An 18886-nucleotide genomic window follows, 5' to 3' on the forward strand; every position below is an offset into this window, starting at 1 on the left:
CGGCTTGACGAACGTGTCTGCTACCTTTTAGACCTTAATGAATAAGATTTTCTACCCGCACCTTGACAAGTTTGTCATCGTGTACGAGGATGATATAGTGGTGTACAATGATTCGATTGAGCAACATGTTCAGCACCTTCAGATTGTGTTTCAGACTTTAAAGGACCACAAGTTGTATGTCAAGCGAGAAAAGTGCCTATTCGGTCAGAAGAAAGTCTATTTTCTTGACCATCTTGTGGGAGGAGGCACTGTCAAAATGGACCACAAGAAGATTGAGGCTATTCAAGCATGAGAGCTGCCCTCCAAGGTTTCAGAGTTACACTCCTTCTTGGGGCTTGCAAATTATTATCGACGTTTCATTAAGAGATACTCTCAAATTGCTACTACGCTCACAGATTTGTTGAAGAAAGACATATCATGGCTATGGTCTGATGTCTGCCACAAGGCTTTTGATGGGTTAAAGCATGCTCTGACAGAGGAGCCAATGTTGAAGTTGCCTAACTGTCGACAATCGTTTGAAGTACAAACCGACTCGTCTGACTTTGCTATTGAAGGGGTGTTGCTCCAAGAAGAACATCCTATCATATTTGAAAGCAGAAAGTCGAACGACGCTGAGCATCGATACACTGTGCACGAGCGTAAGATGTTGGCAGTCGTACATTGTTTTCATACATGAAGACACTATCTTTTAGGGTCACAATTTGTTGTGTGCACTGACAACGTTGCGACAGACTCATAAGAAGTTGAGTCTAAGGCAAATGCACTGACATAATTTCTTGGCAGAATTTAATATGGTCATCGAGTATAAGCCAAACATGACCAATATTATGGTCGACGCCCTGAGTCAGAAGGCAAAACTCGTAGCTTTGCTCGCTTGGAATGGCAGTATGAGCCAATCGATGAGCGATCTTTTTGAACAGGTTCGAGAAGGTTCAAAAAGTGACTCGATGGCTCAATAATTGATCGCATTGGTGAAGGAAGGGAAGACACAAAGATTTTGTCTAGAGAACGATTTGCTCCGCGTTGTGGGCGACCATCTATATATTCCACGACAAGATACCTTGAGGAGGCGCTTGATGCATGAGCGACACGACACTACCTAGGCAACAGAGGACCTTAGTGTTGTTAGAACACACGTTCTACTGGCCACAGATGCATGACGATATAGATGCTTATGTGCGGAGTTGCTTAATTTGTCAATAAGACAAACCCATCAATCAGAGACCCGGTGGACTACTGGAGCCCCTACCTGTGCCAAGCCATCTGTGGAAGTGCATAACCATGGATTTCATTGTGATTTTTCCAAAAGCACATGGTTGCAGTTTGATCTACGTGGTTGTGGATAGGTTTTTAAAGTATGTTGTCTTCGTGCCTACCCCTGCCACTTGCTCAGCTGCAGATACAACAAAGTTGTTCGTGTGGAACATAATCAAGCATTGGAGAATTCCGGAGAGCATCGTCAACGATCGTGATACACGCTTCACTGACAAGTTTTGGTGAGAAGTGTTTCGCTTAATGGTGACAAACTTGTATTTCAACACAAGTTTTCACCCCCAATTCGATGGACAAATAGAGAAAATAAATGGTATGCTTGAGGAATGCCTGCGACACTTTATCAGTGCCAACCAAACGAATTGGGTTGATTTACTTGATGCGGCTCAATTATGCTACAACCACCAAAAGAGCGAGTCCTCCGGCCACAGTCCATTTGAAGTCGCAATCAGGCAACAAACTCTGCACTCCGTTGTTGCGCGATGATCTGGCAAAACACCTTATGCATACCAGTTCGTAAGGAACTGACAAGATCCGACAGAGTTGGCAAAAGCATAACTAAACAAGGCGACCAAGCACATAAAGAAATGAGTAGATGAGAAGCATCATCCAACAAAACTTCGTGTTGGTCAAGCTCTTTCCCGACCACACAACTATCTTTTGAGGCCTTATCCGCAAGTATGATGGTTCCTTCACCATTATCAAACGCGTGAGAAACTTGGCGTATCGGCTGAACTTGCCAACAAACTTTTAAGTGCATTTGGCGTTCTATATATGTAACCTGAATCTGTTGCACGAAGATGAAGGAGATCCTCAACTTGCTCTGATCCCGCAATGGGCACCCTCAATGATCAATGTACCAGACAGAGAACCAGAAGCCATCCTTAACCATTTCAACAACTATCTAGGGGAAGTCAAAAAGTACTTAGTGCAGTGAAAGAGATTGCCAAAATGTGAAGCCACCTAGGAGAAGGCTAGCAACATGTTTCAACATTGACAACTTGTATAAGACTACTATGAACAATTGGCGTCGATGATGACGCCAACTTAGGAGGGGGAGTGTGTTTCAGACCGCCATGTTTTTCACCTTTTTGCTTTGATGTATATACCTCTTTGGCATTCTCAAATGCCCTACAAGGCCTTACGGCTTAAGCACCCCATGTATTCAGACCCTCTCTTTTTCTCTTAATATACTTTGCTTTTAAGTATATATAAAGAAGCTTTTTGTATTCTTGCCTCTTTGCTCTTTTTGTGTTTGTGCATATACATACTGTTGCTTTCGCTCGTGCGTGTGTACTGTGTGTTGCTTGTATGCTTAAAAGGTCTGTCTTTGGTGTTTGTGATTGCTTGAAGCTACATCGCGAAAAAATGAGTGTTTTGTTTGTATTGTCACTTGGCCCGTAGACGCACAACATTTATATGGAAAGCTCCAACTTCTTGAGACATACAAGCGACCTTAATCATTGTTTATAGAAAAACAATTTCAAGACACTTTAGGCTTTATTTAAAGAACCTATATTCAAATAGAGTTTATGCATTTAAAAAAATGTGGGCTACCAAATCCATTCGTTAGTGCTAATTCTTACCATAAACTTTCATTCCACCAAACATCCACCACCAAGATGGTTGAACCACACCAACGAGTCTCTGATCTGTTTGTGAGAGCAGTTTGTGCAAGTCACCATGTGATGGGACGCTGAAAATTCGAATCCACTGGTAAATGGGTGGTTGAATAACTGCTCAGTAGTATCAACAGGCATCTAGCCTGTCTGAGTTGGCGACCAGGTTTTGCCAAATGCATTAACTGAGATTCCACTTATCGTTTTCCAAACAGAACCTTAAGAAAAAACTAAAAAAGGTAGGCTGATAATCATGTTCCATGTGAAAGCGTTTTCTATGCCTTCGAGAAAATGAAAAGGGGGTGAAATGATGATATAGGGAAGGAAAAACTCTATTTAAGGTGCCTAGTTTTGGCCCTAATTGTAAAACGAGACTTAAGTTTTCTTAATTTTCTGATAGTACCACAGGTTTGCTGATAACTGCCTAACAAAACAATAGATTAACTTCCAAAAGAAGAAGCTTATTTTGGGTTTTTCTATATCACATTCGAAATTGAAAAATACTTAATTACCATCATAGAAAAAAAATGCACGTATTTTAGTCATTTGTAGGTACTATTATTATTGTCGTTATTTGACTCAATTTAACAGACATTTAATTTAATCTGAGTTAATGGTCAATGGTAGGAATAAGTATATGTTTGACAGTTAAAAAAAAAAAGAACATAAAAACAAGAAATTCAGAGATTTGAATGCATTCTTTGAAATTATGGTAAACAATTGGGCCTAAATGAAAATTTTCCCGACATCGTAATTAAAGGTGGCAATGAAAGATCTGTCATACTTTTCCGCCTTAAATGCGAGCGACCCTTCCCTTACCTTTTAAGGTCAACCCATCTGTTCTGACGCAGCAATTCCTTCTCTCTGGGAATTTTAGACAAATCTCCTCGCCTTCTGATATCTGAGTCTCATCCCTACGCCCCTCATACGATCAAGGTAACTCTCTCTGTCTCTCTCTCCTTTTGCTTGGGATGAGTTGTGATACTGTAGTTCTTTACCCGTAATGTGAGATACTGGTTTATCCCATTTTTTCTGGACAAGTTGGTGCATGGTGGTCGGATCAGTTCCTATCTGACTTTTAGTTTTCTCTTGAGTCTTTTATGGGTTTGTTCTTTTGGCTATGATGGCTTTGTAGATCAAAGCAGCTTGCTCCCCATTTACATGAATCTTCAACTTCAATGTAGATCTACAGCCTTGAGTGAAATGGACTGCCAACTGCAGGGAGTCAACCCACAACCACACATGATCTGATTCAGTGCAACAATGAGAGTTTCTCTTTTGATCATGGTCTCTGTGTGGATCGCGGCTCTTAGCAGCCCATTTCCTTGAATTTAATGACAGAAATCTCGTTCCCGGAAAATCTCGGTTAAAATCTAGCGATACCTTGGCTAAATCTAGTTTTTATTGGGAAAATATTTGGGATTATTGACATAGATAACATGTGAAAAGGGTAAGAACCGCATAGGAAAATATAAACGAGTATGAATAATGTGAAAATAATGCCGAAATTGTTTTTATGGCACCAATGTTGCGACAAAATTGGATAGTTTCTCGTGTTTTTTTTTTTTCAGAGAGATTTTTGACATGGACCTGAATCTTCGATTTGAGTTTGCAATGGATATGTGACCTGATCAGTTCATGGAGCTGCAAACTACCACGAGGCCACTTGAATTTGGCTTTGGCTTGATTCAGTTATTCATGTTGTCCGCGTGGGATCGCAGCAGTTGGTGTCCCGTTTTACGTAATCTTCAGTTATAATCTGCTATAGATCTATGACCTGATCCAGTAAAATAGCTGCCAATTGCTGTGACTCAACAGAAACCATCTGTGGCCATTGCAGTTTAATGACTTCTCTTTCTTTTCCTTTCCTACCTTTGGTGACTTTGGTAGCTCTATGGATCATAATATTGATCAGATCAAAACCCCGAATCTTCCATGAGAGTCTAAAATTGACTTATGTCCTGAATCAGTGCAATGGGCTGCAATTGTTTGTCACCATTGTTCTTTATTACTTTCTCTCATATTCTTGGTTTTTTTTTTTCGCTTCTAATTCTTTGGACAACATAATCAATTTTTGATCTTGATACTGATAATCTGTTTATCACCATCTAAATACCTTTTTAAATTTTGTATTCTTTTCTCTCCTTCTAATTTGAGAACATAACCGATTTTGGTCTTGATATTGATGCTCATCTATATACCACCATGACTACCTGCAAGGTATGGCATCGTCAGATGAACCAAAAGTCATTGAGAAGAAAGTCAAAGATGACAACAAAAAGGAGGAAGATAAAGATGAACAAGGTGGTTTCTTTGACAAGGTCAAGGATTTCATCCACACCGTCGGAGAGAAGATTGAAGAAACCATTGGTTTTGGAAAACCAACTGCGGATGTTGCAGGGATTCACATCCCCACCATTAATCTGAAGAAGGCTGACATTGTTGTTGATGTGCTTGTAACAAATCCGAACCCCATTCCAATCCCGTTGATTGATATTGATTACCTTGTTGAGAGTGATGGGCGGAAGCTTGTCTCTGGGTTGATCCCTGACGCAGGGACTATCCATGCCCATGGCTCTGAAACAGTCAAGATACCTGTCTCTCTGGTGTATGATGACATCAAACAGACTTATAATGACATCAAGCCTGGAAGCATAATTCCTTACAGGGTGAAGGTTTCCCTCATTGCTGATGTCCCTGTTTTCGGCCGATTGACAATTCCCTTAGAGAAGACTGGTGAAATTCCAGTGCCATACAAGCCTGATGTTGATCTGGAGAAGATTAAATTCAACAGGTTTTCATTTGAAGAAACTGTTGCAACTCTGCATTTGAAAGTGGAGAACAAGAATGACTTTGATCTGGGGCTCAACAAGCTTGACTATGAGATGTGGCTTGCTGATGTGAGCATTGGAGGTGCGGAGCTCGATGAGTCTACAAAGATAGACAAGAATGGTAACACACTTTTGGAGATTCCAATCACATTCCGACCAAAGGACTTTGGATCTGCGCTCTGGGATATGATCAGGGGCAGGGGAACTGGATACTCCATGAAGGGGAATCTCGATGTGGACACACCCTTTGGACCAATGAAGTTGCCGTTTAATAAGGAGGGTGGCACCACTCGGCTCAAGCAAACCAAAGAAGATGGCGAAGAAGAGAGTGATGAGGTAAGGCATTTTTTCAGGGCATTTGAGCACACCCACTTATCCAGTTCCATAGATAATTTGGAAATTGCATTTATAGGGCACAGTCTAACATCTCAGTTTAGCCAAATTTTCTGAATAAGCAGTAGCATAGTAACAGTCCATTAAGATTTTAGTTTAATCACTGTTTTTTTTGTTCATTGTGGATAAAAAGAAATAAGATTTTTATGGAAACTGTACCTTTTGGCCAAAAATCAACCCTATGAAATAATACACTCAATATTGATTTTTATACCTCTTGATTTGTTTGGGAGTTGGGACATCTTTAAATAGATTAGCAGTTCTTGTAACATTGAAACCTTGTATTGGTTATATGAATCCAGTCACTTTCCTTTTCATCACTTGTGGTCTTGAAATTTCCTAAAATATTTAGTGGTATATTTCCAATGGCTTGTTATCAGTCTGATTTTGTTCTAATCTAGATAGTGTCCAAAGGTTAAAATACAAAATAATTCACTTTCCTGCCTTTAGTTTTTATGACTTACATGTAAAAAAGGAAGCTTGTTATTGGGTGCTAACAGAATTTAGATCCATACCATTCTGTGAGAGGATGAAGAGATCTTATTTGCATGTTGGTTAAGTCCAAAGTTCCTGGTTTTGTCCATGCTCACAGTGCAGTTTTTAGCTGATTTATCATTTATAGAAAACCTAAACTCAATTCTGGCAGAGTTGTCTTTTATGTTACATTATGTCTTATGTACTCTTTGCTCTCGATCTATAGATATTTTGAGCTTTGAATCTCCTGTGATTGGTGAACTGATACTTTACAGATGGGCTGATTTTTTTCTGTTGATTTTTGGGGTTTGATTATGCTAAACTCTGCATTGTTGCTAGTATTTGGTAGTATGGTCTGTCATTGCTGAAAGTTTGATTGAACTTTAGTGTCACTCCTTGACAAACTAGAACTGCTTCAAACTATTTTGGTTCACTTGAAGGGATCTCAATTTTCCTTTTGGCCCTTTTTGTTCCTTAATGTGATCCATGAAAAGAAATTTGTTGGTGTGACGCAACAATTAAGCTTAAAGAAGAGGTTGAGGAATGAAAGATATGTTCATTCATTGTGGTTGTCATGGATCGAGCTTTCGGAATGGGGCATGTGCAATGCGGAACTCTACTGAGTGAAAAATGCATCGAGTGTAAGAATGCGTGGTATGTGTTAGCTTGATTGGTGACGTGTGGTGGTAGCACGACACGCGATAGGCATCAGTATCGTCGTTAGTGCATCGCTGTGTGGCAGCACAGACGTGAAACATTGTTTGGTTAAGCAGTGCCAACGGATTAGAGGATGTTGCTTTTGGAGATTTGGTTAAGGACCTCTCGGCTTGTAGTGTCCTACGCGTAGTGGTTGAACGCATGAGAGTGCGTGTGGGTTAGGGCTAATTCTCTCAGAGATTACATTAGGTGATTCCAACCGAGTATGGTAACTCGGGGCTAGGCGAGTGAATGCCTAGGTGCCGGTGAATGAGTCTGGGTGGTGCTCTTCGTTATGGTGTTCAATCATCAACTAGTATTTGGACTGGGGGCCCCAAGGTCTTGTTCTTTCAGTGGTGAGGTTTTGTTGTGTCGTGCGCATAGAGTCGTAATATACTCCATGACACGCAAGGCTAAGGTAAAGTTTGTGCCCTTTTTGGAAGTGATAGATGGTATGGGACAACTATGCACTAAGTGACATAGACTAGATGGAATTCACATTTGAAAATGCGTTTGATCAGCTTCCGCTAAGCAGCTGCGCACAGGGTGGTGCACAAAGCCAATAAAAATGATTTAGCACATAGAAATGTGTTGGTACACGGTCTTTGGCCGTTAGGCTGGCCAGATTTGGCAGTTTGGCGTGTCGCGGGTTTGCGAAGAATTCTATGTCTATGACAAATTAGTTGCGAGTGAGCGATCAGAAGGCTTATGATGGTAAGGAAGGACCATCGCGCTGCACTGACTTATGGAAGAAATAGACCCGTGACAAATTGGCATTAGAGCAGAAAGATTCACGGAGACCTTGTTGTTCATTGTGTGCGATACTGAAGATGACAATGATGGTTTATCTTGGTTACGCAAATTTTTGCAGTTAAAGTATTGTTGACCAAGCATAGAAGCAAGATGTTGGCATGATGATATGGGACATCTTGACCATGGTAAGCAGAAGTGCAAGGTTGCTGTTTAGTTGGCTAAGAGAACATAAATAAGCTAAAGATTTCTACCAGTTATGCGTTAGGCTCGCAGGTGGAGCGTGACGTTTGCCTTGCGCATGCAGATAATGCACGTTGGATTCAGCTCTATGGATTTGCACTTTTGGGTATAGGAGACTCAACTAAACTTCTAGATTCTCTCTCAAGACTGTGGGTTAGCGGAGTGCCCATGTTGAGCAAAATGCTCACTGTTTTGGTTCCTTGAAGTTGGCAGATCCTCTATTGATTGTGTGTGCGGAAAAAGTTGTTCGTGCCTCGTCGATTTCTGCGAGAACGTTTTGCTGACTTTTGATGAGAGTTACAACGTGCTGGTTCCGAGAGAGGAGTTGCAGCGTTGGGCAAAGGTGCCCTTGTGAGGATGAGTGCCCGGGAAGACACTTAAAAGGACCACTTTGGGGTGATACGCAAGATAATGTCCCCCCCATTGAGGACTAGTTTGGACCGTTGGAAAACCGCAAGTTGGTGCCTAAGAGAGTTGATATTTCCACGGCACACATTGGTGGTCGTCTTTCTCTGCGAGGACCACGAAGGGCTTCAAATTTCTCTTGTTGGGGTTGAAAGGCAGTGTAACCATGAGTATAAAGACGATAAGTTTGTCGTGCGGGCGATGATGACCTGCTTGTGTATGACACTGCACTGGGGTCTTACGAGTAGAGAACACTCGATGTTGATAAAGTAGAAGATCGCTGTCTAAGTAATTGGAGATGCGTTAAAGGAATGAGACTTGACGCGTTAAAGGTTTCGGCAATGGTGGATGTAAACCAGAACAAGTTGAGTAGGCTGAAAAAAAAGAGTAAACCGAAGATAAGTACAAGGGGAAATTGACATATCAGTGAAGACTGTGTTCTTACTTGCATCGGTATTGTCGAGGACAACAATGGTTTGGGTGGGGGAGAATGTCTCAGACCGAGCTTTTGGAATGTGACATGTATAGTGCAGAGTTCTACTGAGTGAAAAATGCATCGAGTGTAGGAACGCGCGATATGCGTTGGCTTGATCGATGACGTGAGGTGGTAGCGCGGCACGCGATTGAAAGAAATGAGCCTTCGATCTCCACGTTTGCTTGTCACAGAGAAAGAGAGAGAGAAAAGAGAGAGAGGCGATTCTTTCGACGACACGAAAGATGACAAAGGCAATCCAAAGGAGCAAGGCGATTCTTTCGACAACGCGAAAGATGGATTCTTTCGACAACGCGAAAGATGACAAAGGCGATCCATATGAACAAGGCGATTCTTTCGACGACACAAAAGGTGACAAAGCTATCCTTTGAGCCTTTTGAACTATCAAATGAGAAAGTTTCAATCCGTTGCTTGTTGGGTTTCCATCCTTCTTTCTAACCAGATGATTTACGGCCTCTTCATTTCGGATAGAGAGAGAGAGGGGAGAGAGAGAGAGAGAAGAGAGAGAGAAGAGAGAGAGATTTCAGAGAAAGGGGTTCAGTCAATAATCGGCTGACCCTATCATTCTATTAAATGTATTAAGTAAAACTAGGGTACACAAATACCCCTTTGAACATGTTAATTTACATATACACCAATTGGGTCTGGACCCGATCCAATATATAAATGGATAAGGTCAGACATATACACGGTGATGACTTCTTTTCAGCCTCCCTCAAGTTGTGCATGGTGCTGAACCATGTACAACTTGCTTTTCAGAAACCAAAATCTATCCTTCGTCAACCCTTTAGTGAGAATGTCAGCAACTTGTTTTTCAGTTGGCACATACATAGGCTCAATCTCTTTATCTTCAACCTTTTTTCTAATAAAATGTTGATCTATTTCAATGTGCTTTGCTCGACTATGGTGGATGGGATTGAAGGACATGTTGATGGCACTTTGATTGTCACACAACAACAGTGACCGAGCAATCGGTTCTCCCATTTCTGTCAGGAGATGTCTTATCTATGTAGCCTCGGCCGTGGCAGTGACCATGGATCTGTATTCAGCCTCAGTGCTCGATCTAGCAATCGCCTTTTGTTTTCTACTGCTCCAGGATATCAAGTTTGGCCCAATGAAACTGCAATAACCGGATACTGATCGTCGTTCATCTGGATCACCCGCCCAATCAGCATCAACATAAGTGACGATCTCATGGCCCTCGCCTGGATCTAATTCCCTTTTCTTGTATACCAGCCCATCACCAATTGTGCCCTTCAGGTAACGAAGTATACGTTTGACTGCCTCCATATGTGACATACGAGGTTCATGCATAAACTGGGATACCTGATTAACCGAATATACTATATCAGGTCTAGTAAAAGTCAGATATTGCAACATGCCAACTAAGTTGCAATGCTTAGTGGGATCTTCATATATGTCCCCTTCTTTTGAACTCAGTTTCTGATGAATGACACTTGGAGTTGTCAACGGCTTACAATCTGTCATGCCTGCTCTGCTGAGAATGTCCAACGTGTATTTGTGCTGAGTAAGGGTGAGTGTATCATTTCTTTTATCAACTTCTACCCCAAGAAAATATCGCAGCTCTCCCAAATCTTTCATCTTAAATCTCTGATTTAATAACTTCTTCACCTGCTCAATGTGACTTTTACAGTTCCCTGTGATGATGATGTCATCTACATATATTAATAGGAAAGTAGTGACTCCTTGTTTATTATGAATAAATAATGAGTGATCCAGAAGGGACCGAGAGAAGCCATGCCGTTGTATCTCTAGAGAAAAACTGTCGAACCAGGAACGAGAGGCTTGTTTCAAACCATAGAGTGCTCTCTTTAACTTGCATACATATTCTTTGGCTTCTCGTTCTGCATATTCAGTGGGTTGTTTCATGTAAACTTCCTCTTTTAAATCCCCGTGCAGAAAAACATTTTTTACATCCAGTTGGCTCAATGTCCATCCATATTTAATGGCTAGACCCAACACAATGCGAATGGTCCCCATTTTAACTACAAGACTGAAAGTTTCATCAAAGTCTTGGCTTTCCTCTTGTGTAAATCCCTTGGCTACAAGTCTAGCCTTGTACCTTTCAATGCTCCCGTTTGGTTTATACTTTATCTTGTACACCCATTTTGACCCAACAACATTTCTGTTTTGTGGCCTGGGTACAATCTCCCATGTTTCACGTTCATGTAGAGCTTCCATTTCTTCATTCATTGCTTCTACCCATCTTCTAGAGCTCGCAGCTTGATAGAACATGAGGGGCTCTTCCTCTTTACTTATGGATGTCAAGAACAACTGAAAATCCAATGAATTTTTTTTATAACTTATCCACCTGTCAAGTGGATGTCGAATCTGTGAGGATCTTCTGATATCCATTGTCTGTGAAGATGGATCCGTACTCGTACAAGAGACGAATGATGGCTCTTTCTCTCACCGAGTGTACACAATACCTTTATACCTTGCTGGCTCCAAGACATGTGAAACAGTTTCTTCCGTTTGAGTTCCATTTGCTGATTCCTCATGTGTCTCCTTCTGACTGCAATTTTCTGGACAGTCTACTTTACCATTTGAAAAAAGTTCTGAATTTAACCATGGGTAGTATACCTCAATGTTGGGGCTTGAGTTATCGGCATGAAGGGTTGAATTAGCATCCTGAGCATCAAAGTTCATCTCATCGAAAATTACATTCCTTGATATCTTGACACGCTTACTCAGAGGATCATAGCACCTGTACCCTTTGTAGTCTTCTGCATATCCTATAAACTTGCATTTTAAGGCTTTATCTTGGAACTTGTGTCTGAGTGAGCTGTCAATGTGAACATAACAAACAAACCCAAACACACGTAATGCATGGTAATCAGGTTGTATGCCAAAAAGAGAGAAATATGGTGACTTATTTTCTAAGATACTCATGGGCAATCGATTTATCACATGGACTGTGGAGTGAAAGGCCTCAGTCTATAATGATACATGAAGATTGCTCCCGTGCATCATGCTCATTGCAATCTCTATAATATGTCGATGCTTCCTCTCAGCAATCCCATTTTGTTGAGGTGTATGCGGGCAAAACACTCTTCTCTTTATCCCATTATGTTGAAGGAAACCAACAAAGTCATTCGAGGAGAATTCACCTCCTCCATCACACTGGAAATTGAGAATGTTGGTAGAGAAATGATTTTGAACAAAAGAATGAAATCTTTGGAACAATCCAAAAACTTCTGATTTGTGCTTCATAAAAAATATCCAAGTATAACGTGAGTAACTGTCAATGAAAATAAGATAGTATTTACTGCCAGAAAGAGAAGTAATTGGGGCAGGACCCCAGACATCTGAACAAATGACCTCAAATGGCCTTGAAGCTCTTTTATTGATGGAAGCAAATGGTAAGACATGACTCTTACATAAAAGACAACTAGAACACTTTGTATCAACGACCTCTGAACTCAGACTGGACTTAGGAATAAAATTATTCAAGACAAGTTTTTCAATAAAATGATGACCACAATGGCCAAGACGACTATGCCAAAGTCTTGGCTTATTACATTCAGAAATATTAAATATAATATCAGAATAAAAAAATTGACGTTGGTGAGGCTTCAAGGATGAATAGTCAGAATGAATGGAGGAAGGATCTTCTTGAAAGATATACATGTTGCCCCATCGTTTTCCTTCAGGGAATGTCTTCCTCGTGCGAAGATCCTTGACATAAACATAAGAGGGAGTAAATTCAACTGAAGCATTGGCATCATCAACAAGTTTTGAGACAGAAACAATGTTCTTTTGAATATTAGGTGCATGGATGACACTTGGAAGTTTAAGAGAGGACTTTGACATTGGTATAATGGCATTTCCAGTATGTGAGATTGAGTGATGAGATCCATCTTCTGTGACTATGCTATTCTTACCAACATAAGGAGTAAGTGTCAAGAGTTTACCTACATCACCTGTGACATGAGTAGCTGCTCCAGAGTCGACATACCAAATTCCTTTATCATTTTGCTTCATATTCAATCCTGCCAAGGCTGCCAACAGCAACTCCTTTACTTTTCCATCCTTCCTAGCCTCTGCTTGTGGAGCTTTCCCTTTGTTTTGAGGATTAAACCAACAATTTGCTTTAATGTGTCCTTTCTTGTTGCATAGAAAACAAGTGGGAATGGGTCTTTGTCCTTGTATATTGGGTGTCGGAAGTATGCCACGACCTCCATAGGTGTTTCTCCCTTGGCCTCCTTTTCCTCGAAAAGAACTTCCTCGTCCTCGACCATAATTCATTCTCATAGCCAACACATCTTGTGTTCCTGAATTCCCATGAGAATCTTCAGAAGATCCTTTCAGAGTCATCTCATATTGCAATAATTTCGCACGTAGATCTTTAAACTTTGGAAGTTCTGGTAAACATAATAAGGTAGTTGTCATAACATGATAGTCTGACCCCAGTCCACTCAAGGTTTGTTGTACTTTATCCTTTTCACTAACAAGACACCCAACAACAACCAGCTGGTCCGTGATGCCTTTCATTTTGTTCAAGTATTCCATAACAAACATGAAATCTTTCTTCAGCATTTGAAACTCTCGCTTAAGATACATAATTCTTGCCTCAAAAATTTGTGAATACGTCTGAACTAACTCATCCCACAGTTCCTTGGCCGAACAATCATAAGGAAGAGCAATAAGGACTTCCTGTGAGAGAGTTGAAGTGATGTAGGCCACTAACGATTGATCCCTCTTCATCCAAGTAACATATTCTGGGTTCTTAAGAAGAACAACAGATTGTTCTCCTTTATCGTCCGCCTTTTCCTGTGAGGGGAATTCTGGAGGCGGTGGAACAAATCCATCCAGATGATCAGAGAGGTCCTGACTCTTTATAAATGGAATGATCTGTCTTTTCCATGTTAAGAAATTGGAGTTATTCAATTTTTCAGAGACTAGTTGACCGAAAAAGCTTGAGGACAGACATGACTATCCATAAGATGAATCCATTTTTTTTTTTTGAGAAAACCTGGACTGACACTTAGGTATATCACAGCAGAGGACTCGGCTAACTGGGTTTTAGGTCTATCATAGCCGAGGTCTCGGCTGACAGGGCACTCGGCTGACACTTAGGTATAGATCAGCAGAGATGAGAGATACAATAGTTCCAGAACCCACGAAAATAACAATTTTAGAATCACGCACAACAGTTCCAACATGGGAGATACAACAACAACAATTTTAGAATCACGCACAGCAGTTCCAACATGAGAGATACAACAGTTCCAGAACCCACGAAAACAACAGTTTTAGAATCACGCACAACAGTTCCAGAACCCACGAAAACAGCAGTTTCAAAATCACGAACTCAAAAATATTTTTCACACAGCAGAAATACTTCCAAAACCCATGAAACAACAGTTTCAGAATCACGAACTCAAAAATATATTTTTCAGAATCACGAACTCACCGTGAATACTTCCAGAAAGGGTCGATTTCCAGAACCCACGAAACAGCAGTTTCAGAGTCACGAACTCAAAAATATATATTTTTGAATCACGAACTCACCGTAAAAAACTTTCATAAAGGATCGTCTGTCACCGTGAAAAGGATCTGTCTTTTACCGTGAAACGAAGGCAGCTCTTCACGCACAGTCGTCACGCTGCTCTGATACCATGAAAGAAAGGAGCCTTCGATCTCCACGTTTGCCTGTCACAGAGAAAGAGAGAGAGGGGAGAGAGAGATTTCAGAGAAAGGGGTTCAGTCAATAATCGGCTGACCCTATCATTCTATTAAATGTATTAAGTAAAGTAAAACTAGGGTACAGAAATACCCCTTTGAACATGTTAATTTACATATACACCAATTGGGTCTGGACTCGATCCAATATATAAATGGATCGGGTCAGACATATACACGGTGATGACTTCTTTTCAGCGATAGGCATCAATATCGTCGTTAGTGCATCATTGTGTGGCGACACAGACGTGGAGTGTTGTTTGGTTAAGCAATGCCAGCAGATCAGAGGATGTTGCTTTTGGAGATTTGGTTAAGGACCTCTCGGCTTGCAGTGTTCCATGCATAGCGGTTGGACGCATGAAGATGCGTGTGGGTTAGGGTCAATTCCTCTAGGGATCACATTAGGTGATTTCAACCGAGTATGGTGACTCGGGACTAGGCGAGTGAATGCGTAGGTGTCAATGAATGAGTCTCGGTGGTGCTCTTCGCTATGATGTTCAATTATCAATTGGTCTTCGGACTGGGGGCTGCAAAGTCTTGTTCCTTCAGTGGCGAGGTTTTGATGTGTCGTGCGCATGAAGTCGCAATACGCTCCATGGCACGCAAGGCTAAGGTAAAGTTTGTGTCATTTTCGTAAGTGATAGTTGATATGGGACGGGTATGCACTAAGCGGCATGGACTAGATAGAATTCGCATTTGAAAATGCGTTTGATCAGCTTCCGCTAGGCAGCTGCATACAAAGTGGTGCGCAAGTTCAATGAAAATGATTCAGCACATGGAAAGGTGTTGGTACTTTGGCCGTTAGGCTGGTAGCAGTTTTGAGTGTCGCGGGTTTGCAAAAAGTTCTCTGTCTATAACAAATTAGTTGCAAGTGAGCGACCAGAAGGCTTGCGGTGGTAAGGAAGGACCATCGTGCCGCACTGGCCTATGGAAGAAATAGGCCCGTGACAGTGGTGTTACTATGTTTTTATCTTGCCAGCTAATGAGTTCTCTCATCTTGCTTCTTGTGTGTTGGTATTCCGGGAACAAAGCACAAGATAGCCTTTCACTGGGATAATCAGTAAATTTAGAAGTTACTATCATATCATTTGTGATTTGTGGCTTTCACTGAATCTGGTTTTAGCATGTTAAATAATTAAATAATATGAAAATTTCCTATAGAAGTAGACTAGCTATGAGTACTGGTCAGCTGATGTTGTAAATTTACTATCTGGATAGGCAGCTCCCAATGGGCTTTTGTACTAACACCCCTGATTAAGATATCCGAAAGCTATAAATCCACATACCTACTTTACATCAAATTGTTAGAAGGGAAAAAGATAAAAAATAGGATGTTTTAGTGGAAGTGTTTTAGGTTTAGCCCATTGTATAAGATGCTGATGGATGAAATGAAGCTAATATCTTGGGATTTATTGTTCCCAAGATACTTTTTAAATGCTATTGTGTTTGGTTGTGTTTATAAATAAGCTACTTTTATTTTAAATACGTAAATTGATGTTTGGACTTTGGATGGGAGCGCCTCTTTTTCTTTTTATTTATTTTGGAGAAAGCTCTCAACAACACCCTTGTCTGCATCCACCACCACCTCTATTGTACCTCCTTTTTTTTACCCTAGTTTCTCTCTATTCTCTTTCTTTGCTTGTAAATAATTTACATCCAAACAATGCTTTTGTTTTGATTTTTTGTTTATGAACCTGATTTCTGCTTAATGTTGTAAAGTAAATAAAAATAAATCAAACAGTGCCTTGGTCTTATGGTCATAATTTGGCAGGGTGGATGCGCCATATTTATGGTTGTTCCCTAGTCAGTCATTGGCTGAAGGCTGCATTTTTTTTGTCTACGTGGTTTCTTTGTGGTGTTTTAAACTGATTTATGTTTACCATAATCAGGATGCTCTATGGCCGTTATATCTTAGATTTATTTTTTCTTTATGTATTATTTCATCCTGGCTAAGATGACTTCTAGTTACATTCACGTATTTGACGATCTTATTTTCTCTTTCTGTGTGCAGGAATAAGAGCTTGATTAGTATTCTAAGCAATTGTTTTGTGACGTAGTTGTGGTGAAGTTTGTTAGTGGCACTCTGTTGACGTAAATAAGCAACGTACAGTGCTGTGGCTATTGATAATATCCGCCCTATTTCTTTGTCATAAGAGACTGCTGTACTTGTCATATTTGCTGAATGGTTTTTGTTTGAATTTCCAATATCTATGGTCTGCTTTCTTCCCTGAGTTTAAACAATCTTTAAAATCCGAATCCCACCGGTCTTGGATATTTCAGGAATCACAGCAGCTCGGTTGATTAGTCGCAGTCTTGTGAATAACTCAATATTGCTGATCTCTGTAAAATACTAGAATATATCTGGAATACTTGGTTAGTTACCAAACTATGTTCTGTTGGGGGACAACCGAACACACTATCCCTAGATCACACTATTGATAGATCCAAGAAACAGACGAGAAGAAAAAAAATAACCACACAAGGAACAGAGATTTTCCATGGTTTGACAAGAGTTGCCTACGTCCACAGCACACTGAGATCTCTTTATTTCGATTGAAAAAACCACACTTTATAAAAGGCGGATTGCCACTTTAAATAGGAGTGTAAAGAAACTTATTTAGAGTAGAACTCTTTAGGATAATCTTTAAGGTAAAATCACAGAACTATCCTCCAAAATTTGCGTATTGGGACCTCACACCCTTGAACCACCACCTTACAGGCAGGGGGAGCGACCATCTGCCAAAATTAGGGATTTATATCCAGGTGGAAATCAGGCTCCACACTTCTCTAACATGTTCCAACTTCATGTCACTGGACTTAGGCTAGTGAATTTTGACAGACTCCTGGAGTCTTTGACATTTCATGTGATCAAGGTCATGGTCGAGTGCTCTTTAGAGGATAAGACCTGGGTGCTGGTCAAGAGGCTGTATCAACTCTCAGGATTTGCCATAGGCTGAAACTTGGTCATGGGCATATACAACTTTGGGAGTTGGAAACTCAATTGGTTTGGGTTTTTACCATCAGTGACTTGCTTTCAGTCACTAAAGAAACATGATGCCATGTGCCTCAGTTTTAATACTTAATTGGCATCAGATACATGTTTTTTTCTTTGTTTTTTCAGTTTGATAGGCGGGGTTGGGGTGTTAGAATATCAAGAGGGACCTGACTATTCATGAAAGAGCAGAGGAATCAATAGTTGAATCAGCATATTACTTGAAACAAATCTGAAGGCATGCTGGATACAAAACAATGGTATGGTTCCCATATGCAGAAAGCTGAATCAACCAAATGTAGAGTAAGCCCTTGCTTCACCTAAGGAGTTCACAATTGTTACTTTGAGCGAGAAGATGGGAAACTAATTGATGCTCTTTACATTAACATATGCATTGCAGGGAGTACAAAGAGAAGAAAAATTATTCACCTGAATGCAACGTGACACATTGGAACGAGTGAAGAAAACAAAGTGAAAAATGAGGAGCTTGAACACAAGAGCCATAAGGAAAGACAAATGGCAAAGCATTTTTCTATGCTGAAATGAATGCATTGTTACAGTCTTCATGATGTGGTATGACACTATAGCTCCGAAGGATGTACGACAAATTTATCCTTCCACAAAAGTAGGGCTGGTAAATGAACCGAGCTATCGCAGCTTGGCTAGGTTCGGCTTGCATGAAGCTCGTTTGAAGTCGTCAAGTGAGCTTTTGGAGACAAGTTACAGGCAGCTTGTGTGGTCTGAGCCAAGTGGATCATCTAGGCTTGCTTAGAGTTTATAGAAGTTTTATCTCCTATGCCAAAAACATCGGATAGCTCAACTGGTTAGATGGGCGTACATATATCAATGAGGTCATGAGTTTAGTTCTAGTGTGAACACTGAACGTATGAAAAAAAGAGTTTTTTTTCTTTTTACAAGCCAGCTCAGGTTCGGATTGTCTAACTTGAACTCAGCTTGGCTTGCCCCAGCCAGACGATCCTAGCCCGAGCAGTGCTGCTGGGTTCATTCCTAA

At 40.7% G+C, this 18886-nt stretch overlaps 1 protein-coding gene across 1 annotated transcript; it reads left to right on the forward strand.

Moving 5' to 3' along the window:
* The first annotated feature begins 3672 nt into the window (after nt 1-3672).
* LOC149815676 (desiccation-related protein At2g46140-like) lies at nt 3673-17087 on the forward strand. The gene is made up of 3 exons (XM_089989956.1): nt 3673-3827; nt 5112-6058; nt 16894-17087. The coding sequence occupies exons 2-3, from the start codon at nt 5114-5116 to the stop codon at nt 16897-16899; spliced, it is 951 nt and encodes a 316-aa protein (XP_089846082.1). The 5' UTR covers nt 3673-3827; nt 5112-5113; the 3' UTR covers nt 16900-17087.
* Nucleotides 17088-18886: the final 1799 nt, after the last annotated feature.

The sequence above is a fragment of the Nuphar pumila genome, chromosome 15, assembly GCF_984573655.1.
Source record: "Nuphar pumila chromosome 15, dmNupPumi1.hap1.1, whole genome shotgun sequence".
Lineage (NCBI taxonomy): Eukaryota > Viridiplantae > Streptophyta > Magnoliopsida > Nymphaeales > Nymphaeaceae > Nuphar > Nuphar pumila.